General features: G+C 45.0%; 1 protein-coding gene across 9 annotated transcripts in view; it reads left to right on the forward strand.

Annotated features, from left to right (window-relative positions):
- Positions 1 to 14,095, forward strand: part of LOC144680067 (arf-GAP with GTPase, ANK repeat and PH domain-containing protein 3-like) — a 708,867-nt gene that overhangs the window by 349,316 nt on the left and 345,456 nt on the right. For all 9 annotated transcript variants that reach the window (XR_013576479.1, XM_078541211.1, XM_078541204.1 and 6 more), the window contains exon 2: positions 11,092 to 11,150. Coding sequence is in view for 7 of the 9 variants with exons in the window: in XM_078541211.1 (XP_078397337.1) it covers positions 11,092 to 11,150 (59 nt within the window). In the remaining 2 variants the exon portion in view is untranslated. The remainder of the gene's footprint in view (positions 1 to 11,091; positions 11,151 to 14,095) is intronic.

Genomic DNA, 14,095 nt, shown 5'->3' on the forward strand with positions numbered 1-14,095 from the left:
ATTAAATTAAATCATGGCTGGTCTGTATCTTTACTCCATCTATCTGCTTTGATTCTGTAACCTTTAATCCCCTTCCCTAAAATCTACCGATCTCAGCTTTGAAATGTCCACTTGGCCAGCTCCCAGTCTCAACAGCATTTTGGAGAGAGAGCTGCAGATTTCCACTCCCCTTTGTGTGGAAAAATGTTTCCTGACATCACCCCTGAATGGCTGGGCTCTAATTTTATTGCCCATCCCTTGGTGCTCTGAGAAGGTGGTGGTGATTCTTCTTGAACCTCTGCAGTCCCTGCAGGTCCTCCAGGAGTTTGTTTGTATGGGTTGGGAGAGGGTTGTGCTTAATGTTAGCTTCAGTTAAGATTAAGGTCAACATTAAATGCCACAATGACTCTGGTTTTAGAATTTGTTAAACACTGGCAAATGTGGCTGGGCAGCCTCATCTCTCTACAGTGCTGTGATACATAAGAGTTCCAATCCAGATTTGATTCATCTTTGTTTCTCCGGGCCCGTTTCCAGACTGAGCAAAGTGGGTGAATAGGGAGAGGTGTCACATCATTCCAATTGCATTTTTTGGGGGCATTTTGGCATAAACCCCATGTACCTCTTGAAGCAGCTCATGAGTTAATCATCACAGGACACAATCCATCAGGCTTGCCTCCATGCCAGATTTTACTGAGCGCACAATCACTGCTAGAGATCAGAACAAACTAGTCCAGGAGCACCTGAAGCAAACCACACCCCACTGTATAGTTAGCACTTCATATCAGGCATACTGCCTGCAGACAGCAGTTCACTGCACATGAGAACAGGGCCCCAGCCTGATCCGTAGATGTGTGAATGGAAGGGGTTTACTATGCCCTACAGGCCCTCGGACGTTTCCAGCTCCAATCTCTTACAGATCGATTGTTTATGGTTAGCTGTGTCATCTCACAGTGTTGGCACCAGCTACTGGGCAGGGTGATAACAGAGTGCTGGAACTGAGAGACCACCAATCTATACTGTAACACAGGGCTAGAAACATGCATAGACAATGTGTCACATGGTAGATATATGGTGCAGTTGTACTTTAAAATGGTGCGTGTGTTGGCTTATTTAAGTTCTACAGTTTGCCAACACCTAGCCCAGATATGATTTTGAATAACAGCGGAATGCCATGACTTCATCCTATGTTGCAACACTCCTTTCAGGTGAAGTACACTTCACTTGCACTTCTCTCAATTTGGTCTATTGCATTCGCTGTTCCCAATGCGGTTTCCTCTACATTGGAGAGACCAAATGCAGACTGGGTAACTGCTTTGTGGAACACCTTTGGTCTGTCCACAAGCATGACCCAGACCTCACTGTCGCTTGCCATTTCAACATACCACCCTGCTCTCATGCCCACATGTCCGTCCTTGGCCTGCTGCAATGTTCCAGTGAAGCTCAACGCAAACTGGAGGAACAGCACCTCATCTTCCGACTAGGCACTTTACAGCCTTCCGGACTGAATATTGAGTTCAACAACTTTAGATCATGAACACTCTCCTCCATGCCCACCCCCTTTCCGATCCCCCTTTTTCCAATTATATATAATTAAAAAAATATATTTTCCTTTTCCCACCTATTTTTAAATTTATTTCGATCTATTGTTTTATCTCCACCTTTTAGCCCAATTCGATCCCTTCCCCCCACGCCACCCCCACTAGGGCCAGCTGCCACTTGCTTGCCCTGCTTGCTACCCTTAATGCTCCCATTAGCACATTCCTTAGATAATATCGCCACCGTCAACACCCCTTTGTCCTTTTGTCTATGACATCTTTGGCATTCTCTTCTTTGCCTCCACCTATCACTGGCCCTCTATCCAGCTCCACCTGCCCCACTCCCCTCTACCAGCTTATATTTCACCTCATTTCTCTATTTCCTTAGTTCTGATGAAGAGTCATACGGACTCAAAACATCAACTGTGTTCCTCTCCGCAGATGCTGTCAGACCTGCTGAGTTTTTCCAGGTATTTTTGTTTTTGTTTCAGATTTCCAGCATCCGCAGTATTTAGCTTTTATCTAAGTGATAGATGGAGTTAAGCGATCCCACAAATAACGGATCAGATATAAGTGCTGCAGTCCTGCCACATCCAGCCGTGAATGGTGGTGGACAATTAAACAACTCACTGGAGGAGGAGGCTCCACAAATATCCCCACCCTCAATGATGGGGGAGCCCAGCAAATCAGTGCAAAAGATAAGGCTGAAGCATTTGCTACAATCTTCAGCCAGAAGTGCTGAGTGGATGATCCATCTCGGCCTCCTCCTGAGGTCCCTAGCATTACAGTCTTCAGCCAGTTCAACTCACTCCGCGTGATATCAGGAAACGGCTGAAGGCACCGGATACTGCAAAGGCTATGGATCCTATAAATATTCTGGTAATAGTACTGAAGACTTGTGCTCCAGAACTTGCCATGCCCCTAGCCAAGCTGTTCCAGTACAGCTACAACACTGGCATCTACCCAGCTATGTGGAAAATTGCCCAGGTATGTCCTGTACACAAAAAGCAGTACAAATCCAACCCGGCCAATTACCACCCCATCACTCTATTCTCCATCATCAGTAAAATAATGGAAGGGGTCAACAACAGTAATATCAAGCGGCACTTACTTAGCAATAACCTGCTCACTGTTGCTCAGTTTGGGTTCCACTAGGGCCACTCAGCTCCTGACCTCATTACAGCCTTGGTTCAAACATGGACAAAGAGCTGAACTCCTGAGGTGAGGTGAGAGTGACTGCCCTTGACATCAAGGCAGCATTTGACCAAATGTGGCTTCAAGGAGCCCTAGCAAAACTGAAATGAATGGGAATCTCGGGGAAAATTCTCCACTGGTTGGAATCATACCTAACACAAATTGTTGTGGTGTTTGGAGATTAATCATCTCATCTCTGGGACATCACGGCAGGAGTTCCTCAGGGTAGTGTTTGAGGCCCAACCATCTTCACCCTGCTACATTAATGACTTTCCCTCCATCATAAGGTCAGAAGTGTGGACGTTCGCTGATGATTGCACCATGTTCAGCACCATTTGCAACTACTCAGACACTGACACAGTCCATGTCAAAATGCAGCAAGACCTGGACAATATTCAGGTCTGGGCTGATAAGTGGCAAGTAACATTTGTGGCAGATAAGTGCCAGGCAATGACCATCTCCAACAAGGGAGAACCTAACCATCATTGACATTCAATGATATTACCATCGCTGAATCCCCTCTATTGATATTCTAGGGTTTACCATTGACCAGAAACAGAACTGGAGCAGCCGTATAAATACTGTGGGTATTAGAGCAGATCAGAGGTTGGGAATTCTGCGGCGTGCCACTCAACCCCTGACCCCACAAAGCCTGTCCACCATCTACAAGGCACAAGTCAGGAGGGTGATGGAATACTCCCCAATTTCCTGGCTTCCCAGCTTCAATAACACTCAAGAAGCTTGACACCATCCAGGACAAAGCAGCTCGCTTGATTGGCACTCCATTCACCAGCTTAAACATTCACCGACGTACAGTGGCAACAGTCTGTACCATCTGCCAAGACGCACTGAAGCAACTCACCAAGGCTCCTTTGACAGCCCCTTCCAAACCCATGACCTCTGCCACCTAGAAGGACAAGGGCTGCAGATGCATGGGAACGCCATCACCTGCAAGTTCCCCTCCAAGCCACTCACCATCCTGACTTGGAAATATATCGCCATTCCTTCACTGTCGCTGGGTCAAAACCCTGAAACTCCCTCCCTAACAGCACTGTGGGTTTATCTACACCACATGGACTGCAGCAGTTCAAGAAGGCAGCTCATCACCACCTTTTCAAGGGCAACTAGGGATGGGCAAAAAATTCTGGCTCAGCCAGCGACCGACACGCACATCCCCCATGAATGAATAAATAAAAATAAAATATAGTTGGTAAAGGCATACTATGCTAATGCAGAACTGAAGGAATATGAAAAATGGGGAAACAAGACTATGAGTTTACTTGACTTTTCATAAAGAGCATTAAAACTTCAGTGTCAAATAAGTTGAAGTCTTGAAATGACAGTATATATATATATATATATTAGCAAAACTAAAAAGGAAGTCAAAATTGTAATAGTCTAATAAGTAATCTTTAATGTGCACTTATGTTCTGCTACTTTCACTCCTGCTCCACGTGCACTCACCCCTTTAGCACGGTTGCTGCACTCCCCAAGAAGCGTCCACCTCCACCTGCAATCTTTGGCCAACTTTAGCCTACCTGGAAGTACTTCCTTGGCCTTGAAGTACTTCCCCTGAAGGTCTCCAGAATCTGCAGTTTACTTTCATAGCTCCTGATGCCCATCAGCCAGGTGCCAGATACAGTGTAAATGCATACTTAACGCATACTGCATTCACCAGTGCACCTTGCATGCTTCTCCTCCTGCAGCCGCAAGCCAGATTGGAAGCTCCCATGGACCGTGGTTTTTTTCTTTATTTTTTCATGGGATGTGGGTGACAGTGGCAAGGCCAGCATTTGTTGCCCATCCCTAATTGCTCTTGAACTGAGTGGCTTGCTAGGCCATTTCAGAGGGAAGTTAAGAGTCAATCACACTGCTGTGGGCCTGGAGTCACAGACCAAGTAAGGACGGCAGATTTCCTTCCCTAAAGGACATTAGTGAACCATATGGGTTTTTACAACAATCACTGATAGTTTCGTGGAGACTAGCTTTATACCCCTGAATTATACTAATTGAATTTAAATTCAGTGGTGGGATTTGAACCCTTGTTCCCAGAACATTAGCCTGAGCCTCTGGATTACTGATCCAGTGACATAACCACTATGCCATCATCTCCCTTATTGCCCAGGTTTGCCCAGGTCTATTCCAGGTGATAGAGATTTGGTAGCTGTGGTGGAAGGAACCTTGGTGAGTTTCTGCAGTGCATCTTGTAGATGGTGCACACGGCTGCTACTGTGCATTTGTGACGGATGGAGTGAATGTTTAAGATGGTTGATGGGGTGCCAATGAAGCAGGTTGCTTTGTCATGGATGGTGTTGAGCTTCTTGAGTGTTTGTGGAGCCACATTCATCCAGGCAAGTGGTGAATTTTCCATAACACTCCTGACTTGTGCCTTGTAGATGGTGGACAGGCTTTGGGGAGTGAGGAGGTGAGTTACTCTCCACAGGATTCCTAGCCTCTGACCTGCTCTTGTAACCACAGTATTTATATGGCTGACCCAGTTCAGTTTCTGGTCAATGGTAACCCCAGGATGTTGATAGTGGGGTATTCAGTGATGGTAATGCTGTGGAACAAAAAAAGAGAGATGGTTATATACTTTCTTGTTGGAGATGGTCATTGTCAGGATGTTGTGTTGTGTGAATGTTACTTGCCACTTATCAACCCAAGTCTGAAAGTTGTCCACACCTGAATGTTGTGCATGTCTTGAAGCATGCGGGCACAGACTGCCTCAGTATGTGTGGAGTCATGAACGGGACTGAATACAGCAATCATCAGCGAACATCCCCACTTCTGACCTTACGATGGAAGATTGATGAAGCAGCTGAAGATGGTTGGGCCTGGGGCGCTACCCTGAGGAACTCCTGCAGTGATGTCCTGGAACTGAGATGATTGACCTCCAACAACCACAACCATCTTCCTTTGTATTTTAGAAGTGATGCTGCTGTTTGGAACTATGGACAGTGTCCCTGATAAAGTGAAAGCTTGGAAGCAGCCCAGATACAGAGTTTGTTGCCGGTGGCCCTGTACCTGATGGGTGAATGCACTATTCCCCGCAGTGGTGGGGAAATTATTGGAAGTAATTCTGAGGGTCAGAATTAATCTACACTTGGAGGGGCAGGGATTAATTAAGAGCAGTCAGCATGGTTTTGTTAAGGGGAGGTCATGTCTGACCAATTTGAATTTTTCGAAGAGGTGGCCAGGTGTGTAGATGAGGGCAATACATTTGACATATTCTACTTGGACTTCAGCAATGCTTTTGGTAAGGTCCCACATGGAGACTGATAACAAAGGTAAGAGCCCATGGAATCCAAGGCAATTTGGCAAATTGGATCCAGAATTGGCTGAGTGGCAGGAAGCAGAGGGTGATGGTCGAGGTGTTTTTGTGACTGGATGCCTGTGTCCAGTGGGGTTCCTTGCTGTTTTTGGTATATATAAAAGGTTTAGACTTGAATGTAGGAAGGTTGATCAGTAAGTTCGCGGATGACACGAAAATTGGTGGGTTGGAAAATAGTGAGGAGGAAAGCCTTAGATTACAGGAGGATATAGACGGGCTGGTCAGATGGGCTGATCAGTGGCAGATGGAATTTAATTTGGATAAGTGTGAGATGATATGCTTGGGCAGGACAAACAAGGCATGGGAATACACGATGAATGGTAGGACCCTGGGAAGTACCGAGGATCAGAGGGACCTTGGTGTGCATGTCCACCGGTCCCTTAAGGTAATGGGACAGGTAGATAAGGTGGTTAAGAAGGCATATGGGACACTTGCCTTTATTAGCCAAGGCATAGAATATAAGAGCAGGGAGGTTATGCTGGAACTGTATAAAATGCTGGATAGGCCACAGCTAGAGTATTGCATGCAGTTCTGGAATCCACATCATAGGAAGGATGTGATTGCATTAGAATGAGTGCAGAAGAGATTTACCAGGATGTTGCCTGGACTGGAGAGTTTTAGTTCTGAGAGAGATTGGATAGACTGGGGTTATTTTCCCTGGAGCAGAGGAGATTGAGGGGGGACATGATTGAGATGTATAAAATTATGAGGGGCATAGATAGGGTAGATAGGAGGAACTTTTCCCCTTGGCAGAGGGATCAATAACCAGGGGGCATAGATTTAAAGTAAGGGGCAGGAGGTTTAGAGAGGATGTGAAGAAGAATCTTTTCACTCAGAGGGTGGTGGGAAACTGGAACTCACTGCCTGAAAGGATGGTAGAGGCAGAAACCCTCATAACATTTAAGAAGTATTTGGATATGCACTTGCGATGCCATGGCATACAAGGCTATGGGCCTAGTGCTGGAAAATGGGATTAGAATAATTAGGTACTTGTTTGATTGGCGCAGAGCCGATGGGCAGAAGGGCTTTTTTCTGGGCTTTGGACCTCTATGACTCTATGACTATTCAGTTGGCGCCTATTCAGTGACACAGAGTAGGATAGTGGTAAGTTCAAATCCCAGGCCATGGTGCTTTAACTGTCTTGGCTGAGATGATTGGGTTACTACAATTGTCCTCTGTGTTCCTGGGCTACTCTGTGTTGCTGTCATTTTTTTCTTCCCTCTTTTTTCTGCTGATGTCCTCCCGTTCCTCTTCTTTCCCAGGTGTAACCTCTTGCCCAAGCTACTGTTTTTCAGAGGTCGCCTAATGGCGCACATGGCAGTGTCTCTGGATGGTGACCTAAAGCAGCATATGATAAGTTTTTGCACAAGAGATTAGTAACAAAAAATGCTGAATTGGAGGTAACTTTGTGATGTGGGCTGTTAATTGGTTGAGAGGCAGGAGATGGAACGTGGAGATCAAAGGAATGGCCTCTGATTGGTGGGATGTGGTAGGTGGTGTCTCCCGAGGTCTGTCCTGGCACCCCAACTTTTCACCACATTTCTTATTAGCTTGGATGAAGGAATAGAGAGTTATATATTCAAGTTTGCAGAAGGCATTATGTTAGGGGGGGACAGGAAGTTGCATGGATGGGAGCATGAGGTGACAAAGAGACATGGACAGATCAAGCGAGTGGGCAAACTATGGCAGATGGAATTCAATGCAGGAAAGTGTGAGGTCATCAATTTGGCTTGGATATTGGTCCAACAAGTAGTGAAGAAGCTGAAGGAATGTTGTCTCGAGGGCTGACCTCGAAAAATGTTACAATTGTACTGAGTGCTAGTTAGCCCCTTCTGTAGTAACCACGTTCAGTTTTAGGCATCCCCCCTCAGGAAGGACAAATTGGCGTGAGAGGGGGCGCAGCACCAAGAATATTGTGTGGGTTTTAAATCTTAAATTATTATGAAGCTAGTTTGTACTCTCTTGATTTTAAAAATCTGAGAGATGATCTAAACGAGGCATTTAAAATAATGGGTACGTACAGAGAATCTTTCCTTTTTTATTCTTTAACGGGACGTGGGTGTCGCTGGCTAGGCCAGCATTTTTGTTGCCCATCCCTAATTGTCCTTGAGAAGGTGGTGGTGAGCTGGCTTCTTGAACCGCTGGAGTCCATGTGATGTAGGTACACCCACAGTGCTGTTAGGGAGGGAGTTCCAGGATTTTGACCAAGTGACAGAGAAGGAATGGTGATATATTTCCAAGTCAGGATGGTGGGTGGCTTGGAGGGGAACTTCAAGGTGGTGGTGTCCATATGAGTCTGCTGCCCTTGTCCTTCTAGGTGGTAGAGGTCGCGGGTTTAGACCATAAGATCATAAAACGTAGGAGCAGAAGTAGGCCATTCGGCCCATCGAGTCTGCTGCACCATTTAATGAGATCATGGCTGATCTGATAATCCTCAACTCCACTTTCCTGCCTTTTCCCCATAACCCTTGATTCTCTTACTGATTAAAAATCTGTCTATCTCAGCCTTGAATATACTTAACGACCCAGCCTCTGCAGCCCTCTGTAGTAAAGAGTTCCACAGATTGACTACCCTCTGAGAAAAGAAATTCCTCCTCAACTCTTTTAAATGGGCGACCCCTTACTCTGAGATTATGCCCTCTGGTTCTAGACTCTCCCACAAGGGGAAACAACCTCTCAGCATCTACCCTGTCAAGCCCCCTAAGAATCTTATATGTATCAATCTTATATCACCTCTCATTCTTCTAAACTCCAATGAGTACAGGCCCAACCTACTCAACCTTTCCTCGGAAGAAAATCCCCCCATACCCGGGGTCAACCTAGTGAATCTTCCCTGGACTGCCTCCAATACCAGTATATCTTTCCTTAGGTAAGGGGACCAAAACTGTTCACAGTATTCTAGGTGTGGTCTAACTAGCGCCTTGTATAGTTTTAGTAAGACTTCCCTATTTTTATACTCCATTCCCTTTGAAATAAAGGCCAACTTTCCATTTACCTTCCCTATTACCTGTTGAACTTGTATACCAGCTTTTTGGGATTCATACACAGGGACTCCCAAATCCCTCTGTGCTGCAGCTTTCTGCAGTCTTTCTCCATATAAATAATCTTCATATCCTCTATTCTTCCTGCCAAAGTGCATAACCTCACATTTTCCCACATTGTATTCCACCTGCCAAGTTTTTGCCCACTCACTTAACCTGTCAATATCCCTCTGTGGACTCCTTGTGTCAACCTCACCTTTTGCCTTCCCACCTATTTTTGTGTCATCTGCAAACTTGACAATAGTACATTCACTTCTCTCATCTAAGTCACTAATATATATTGTAAATAATTGTGGTCCCAGCACTGATCCCTCTGACACTCCATTAGTTACAGGTTGCCATCCCGAAAATGCGCCCCCCCCTGCTTATCCCAACTCTCTGTCTTCTATTAGTTAGCCAGTCTTCTATCCATGCTAATATACTACCCCCAACACCATGGGCTCTTATCTTATTAAGTAGCCTATGTGCGGCACCTTATCGAATGCCTTTTGAAAATCCAAATATATTACATCTACTATCCTGCCTGTTACCTCCTCAAAGAATTCTAATAAATTTGTCAGGCATGATTTCCCCTTCATGAAGCCATGCTGACTCTGCTTGATTATATTATGTAATTCTAAATGCTCTGCTATTACACCCTTTATAATAGACTCCAACATTTTCCCAATGACAGATGTTAAGCTAACTGGCCTATAGTTACCTGTTTTTTGTCTCCTTCCCTTTTTGAATAAGGGTGTTAGATTGTGAGTTTTCCAATCCTCTGGGACTTTTCCAGAATCTAAGGATTCTTGGAAGATTGCTACCAGTGTATCCACTATCTCTGTAACTACTTCCTTTAATATCCGAAGATGCAATCCATCAGGCCCAGGGGACTTATCGGTCTTTAGCCCCATTAGTTTCCCTAGTACTTTTTCTCTAGTGATAGTTATTGTATTGGAAGGTGCTGTTGAAGGAGCCTTGGTGAGTTGCTTTAGTGCATCTTGTAGATGGTATGTGTAGCAGTCACTGTGCTTTGTTGGGAGTGAGTGGATGTTGTAAGTGGTGGACGGGGTGCCAGTCAAGCGGGCCGCTTTGTCCTGGATGATGTCGAGCTCCTGAGTGTCGTTGGAGCTTCACTCATCCAGGCAAATGGAGAGTATTCCATCACGCTCCTGACTTGTGTCTTGTAGATGGTGCACAGTCTTTGGGGAGTCAGGCTCCTTCAACAGCACCTTCCAATACAATAACTATCACTAGAGAAACCGTTGAATTCTGAGCCTCTGACCTGCTCTTGTAGCCACAATATTTATACGGTTAGTCCAGTTCAGTTCCTGGTGGAGGGATGCCAGAGGAAGGGGCAAGTCTTCAAATTCGAGCTAAGCTCTTCTTCATACTTCCACATACAAAAATAGTGGAAATCTAGAACACTCACCAAAAGATGTTGATGCTTTGGGTCAGTTTTCGGCTTGTAAGACCTACAGAATTCTGTAAGGCTATCAAAGGGTGCAGAACAAAAGTGAGTAAATAGGTTTGAGGCACAAATCGCTTGTAATGTCATAAAGTGCAGAATGAGCTGTAAGGCTGAATGGCTTCTCCTGTTCTTATCTTCCCATGAATGCAGTCAGTTAGATTTTTACAGCACAGGTAAGCAGTGTTGGGATGCCTAGGGACATTTACTGTTAAAGACGATACATGTTCCTGTTGTTGTTAAATAGAACAATGTGCCATTTGAAATGACTAATCCTCCAAGGCAGCTTGTGCCAACCTCGGCTCAGTCCCATTACAGCAGTAACGACACTTCACAAGTGACTTAATGGCTGTAAAGTGCTTTGAGATGTCCTGAAGATGTGAAAGGTGCTAATGCTAAAGATTTAAGCAAAATACTGCGAATGCTGGAAATCTGAAACAAAAACAAAAATACCTAGAAAAACTCAACAGGTCTGTCAGACCTGCTGAGCTTTTCAATGCTAAAGATTTGTTGTTTAGCATGGAGCGAACCTTTAACTAACATGGCCTGTGGTGTTTGTTACAGACTCGTTTGTGAACAGTCAGGAGTGGACGCTGAGTCGGTCTGTCCCAGAACTGAAAGTGGTAAGTGATCTTCTGTAACTTGTCTGGTTTTGTTTGAATCAAAAATCGTATTCCTTCAATGTTTAACATCACTTGGAGGAAGCACTGAGGATGGCAAGGGCGCAGAATGTACTCTGGGTGGGGGACTTCAGTGTCCATCACCAAGAGTGGCTCGGTGGCACCACTACTGACTGAGCTGGCCGAGTCCTAAAGGACATAGCTGTTATACTGGGTCTGCAGGAGGTGGTGAGGGAACCAACAAGAGGGAAAAACCTGCTTGACCTTGTCCTCACCAATCTACCTGTCGCAGATACATCTGTCCATGACAGTATCGGTGGAATTAAAAAAGTCTAATGATGACCATGAAACCATTACCAATGTTGTAAAAATCCATCTGGTTCATTAATGTCCTTTAAGGAAGGAAATCAGCTGTCCTTACCTGGTCTGGCCTATATGTGACTCCAGACCCACAGCAATGTGGTTGACTCTTAAATGGCCTAGCAAGCCACTCCGTTGTATAAGTTGCTATGAAGTTTTAAGGAACGAAACTGCACGGACTACTCGGCATCGACTTAGACACTGGAAACGACAATGGCAAACTCCCTCCCTAACAGCACTGTGGGTGTACCTACACCACATGAACTGCAGTGGTTCAAGAAGTCAGCTCATCACCACCTTCTCAAGGGCAATTAAGAATGGGCAATAAATGCTGGCCTAGCCAGCGACACCCACATCCCACAAGTAAATAAAAAAGGAGTGACCACTGCACATTCATTGTGGAGATGGTGTCCCAATTCACATAGAGGATACCCTCCATTGTGTTATTTGGCACAGTCACTAAATGGAATAGCTTTTGAACAGATCTAACATCTCAAAACTGGGCAACCATGAGGCGCTGTGGGACTTCAGCAGCTGCAGAATTGTACTCAACCACAATCTGTAACCTCATGGCCTGGCATATCCTCCACTCTGTCATTGCCATCAAGCTGGGGAATCAGGCCTGCTTCAATGAAATGTGCAGGAGAGCATGCAAGGAGCAGCACCAGGCATACCTAAAAATAAGGTGTCAAGCTCATGAAGCTGTAACACAGGACTACTTGTGTGCCAGACGCAGCATGTGATAGGCAGAGCTAAGCTCCTCACAACCAACGGATCAGATCTAAGCTCTGTAACTCACTGGTGGAGGAAACCCTACAAATATCCCCATCCTCAATGATGGAGAGTCCAGCACATCAGTGCAAAAGGCAAGCCTGAAACATTTGCAGCCATCTTCAACTAGAGTGGATGATCCATCTTTGCCTCCTTCTGAGGTCCCCAGAATTACAGATGCCAGTCTTCAGCCAATTCAAGTCATTCTAGGTGTTACAAGCAGGAGGGGGTTTAAGTTAGAACAACCCTGATTTCCCCACTCATTATCCATGCGTAACAGAAAGGCGTTTTTTTATTCTTGATTTCCCCCTTTATAAGTGGTGGTGTATTTTCTCCAACCCTTCAATGTGATCCAATCCTTTGTTCATAACCCCACAGTAAACTCGAGATAGGATAAAAGAAGGGGACTGCTTTATTTCATGCACACTCAAAACGTGGGAAGGGGTTTTGCAATGTCCACCCCTTCTTGCATTCATATAATAAAAGAGGAGTTCAGGGCAAAGGCCACAGACAAAAAATAAGGATTATGGTTTCATGTGAGCCCAGAGTCCAGGATCAAAAAGGCCAGTGTTGTATCCCTTCAGAGGTTAGCAAGCTGAAACTGTTGCAGGCTGATCCGCTTTTCCAGAAGCGATGACTTCCATAATGGAAGAAGGCACATAGGGATGAATTAGTCTTAATACAAAAGTTCAAATGGTTCCAGTAGAACATAGTGTAAATGAGGGCCAGGCAATTTAAACCTGGGCTGAGCTCTCTGTGTTGCTACCTGTTAGGTGGTAAATGGTAGACAGGGGCAAGCTGCTAACCTGGAGCCCTGCTTCTCTTCTGAGGCTAAACAGCGACTGAAGATAGAACCCAAAAGCTGTATAAATAAAGAAATTCAAACAGCTGAAGTCTCAGTCATGTGACAGGGTGGTTTTGGGTCAAGCTATTCAGCTAACAAGTCCCCCTTGTTAAAACCCATTGTGTTTTCAGCAGGTAACTGTGGAAGCATTAGCATGAATTTGGAGATTAGGAGTCCCAATAGCTCTGCCTTTGTCTTGTGCTGGCTGGTGCAGATGCCCTGTCTACTAGCCCTTTGTGTTGGCTTGGATGGAATATTTATAAAATTCAAGGAGTGTTACATTCCAAGAGTTCGATAAATTAGCCTTTGTCCATCTTTGAACTGCTCAGAAACTTCCAAAACTACCATCATGTGGTTAGCTGCGGCCAGTTTATTAGTCCAGCGATTTGTCCATTTTAAAACAAAGTAATGTTTATAAAGTAGCCAGGATGATATGGAGATATATATTTTTCCTCCTGTCTTTTGATCGTGACACTAAGCGATATCTAGAAATGGCTGAAGGGCACTGGATACTGCAAAGGCTATGGACCTGGAGAACATTCTGGCAATAGTACTGAAGACTTGTGCTCCTGAACTAGCCAAGCTGTTCCAGTACAGCTGCAACACTGGCATCTACCCGGCTATGTGGAAAATTGCTCAGGCATGCCCTATCCACAAAAAAAAAGCAGGACAAATCTAACCCGGCCAATTATCTCCTCATCAATCTGATCTTGATCAACAGCAAAGTGATAGAAGGTGTCGTCGACATTGCAAACATATGAATTAGGAGCAGGAGTAGGCCATTCGGTCCCTCGTATTATGACACAGCCGATGGTAAAGCCTGAGTTGTTCAAATCCCAGAGGGAAACTTGAAACAAATGTCATAACCCATCTTTGCAATTTGTATGTTTCGAGATGCAGGCTTTGAATTCAGTAGTAATAAGACCACAGAGTCTCAAGAGGTTTTTTTATAAAACTAAATTAAACATTTATT

Source organism: Cetorhinus maximus, chromosome 4 (assembly GCF_964194155.1).
Source record: "Cetorhinus maximus chromosome 4, sCetMax3.hap1.1, whole genome shotgun sequence".
NCBI classification, from domain to species: domain Eukaryota; kingdom Metazoa; phylum Chordata; class Chondrichthyes; order Lamniformes; family Cetorhinidae; genus Cetorhinus; species Cetorhinus maximus.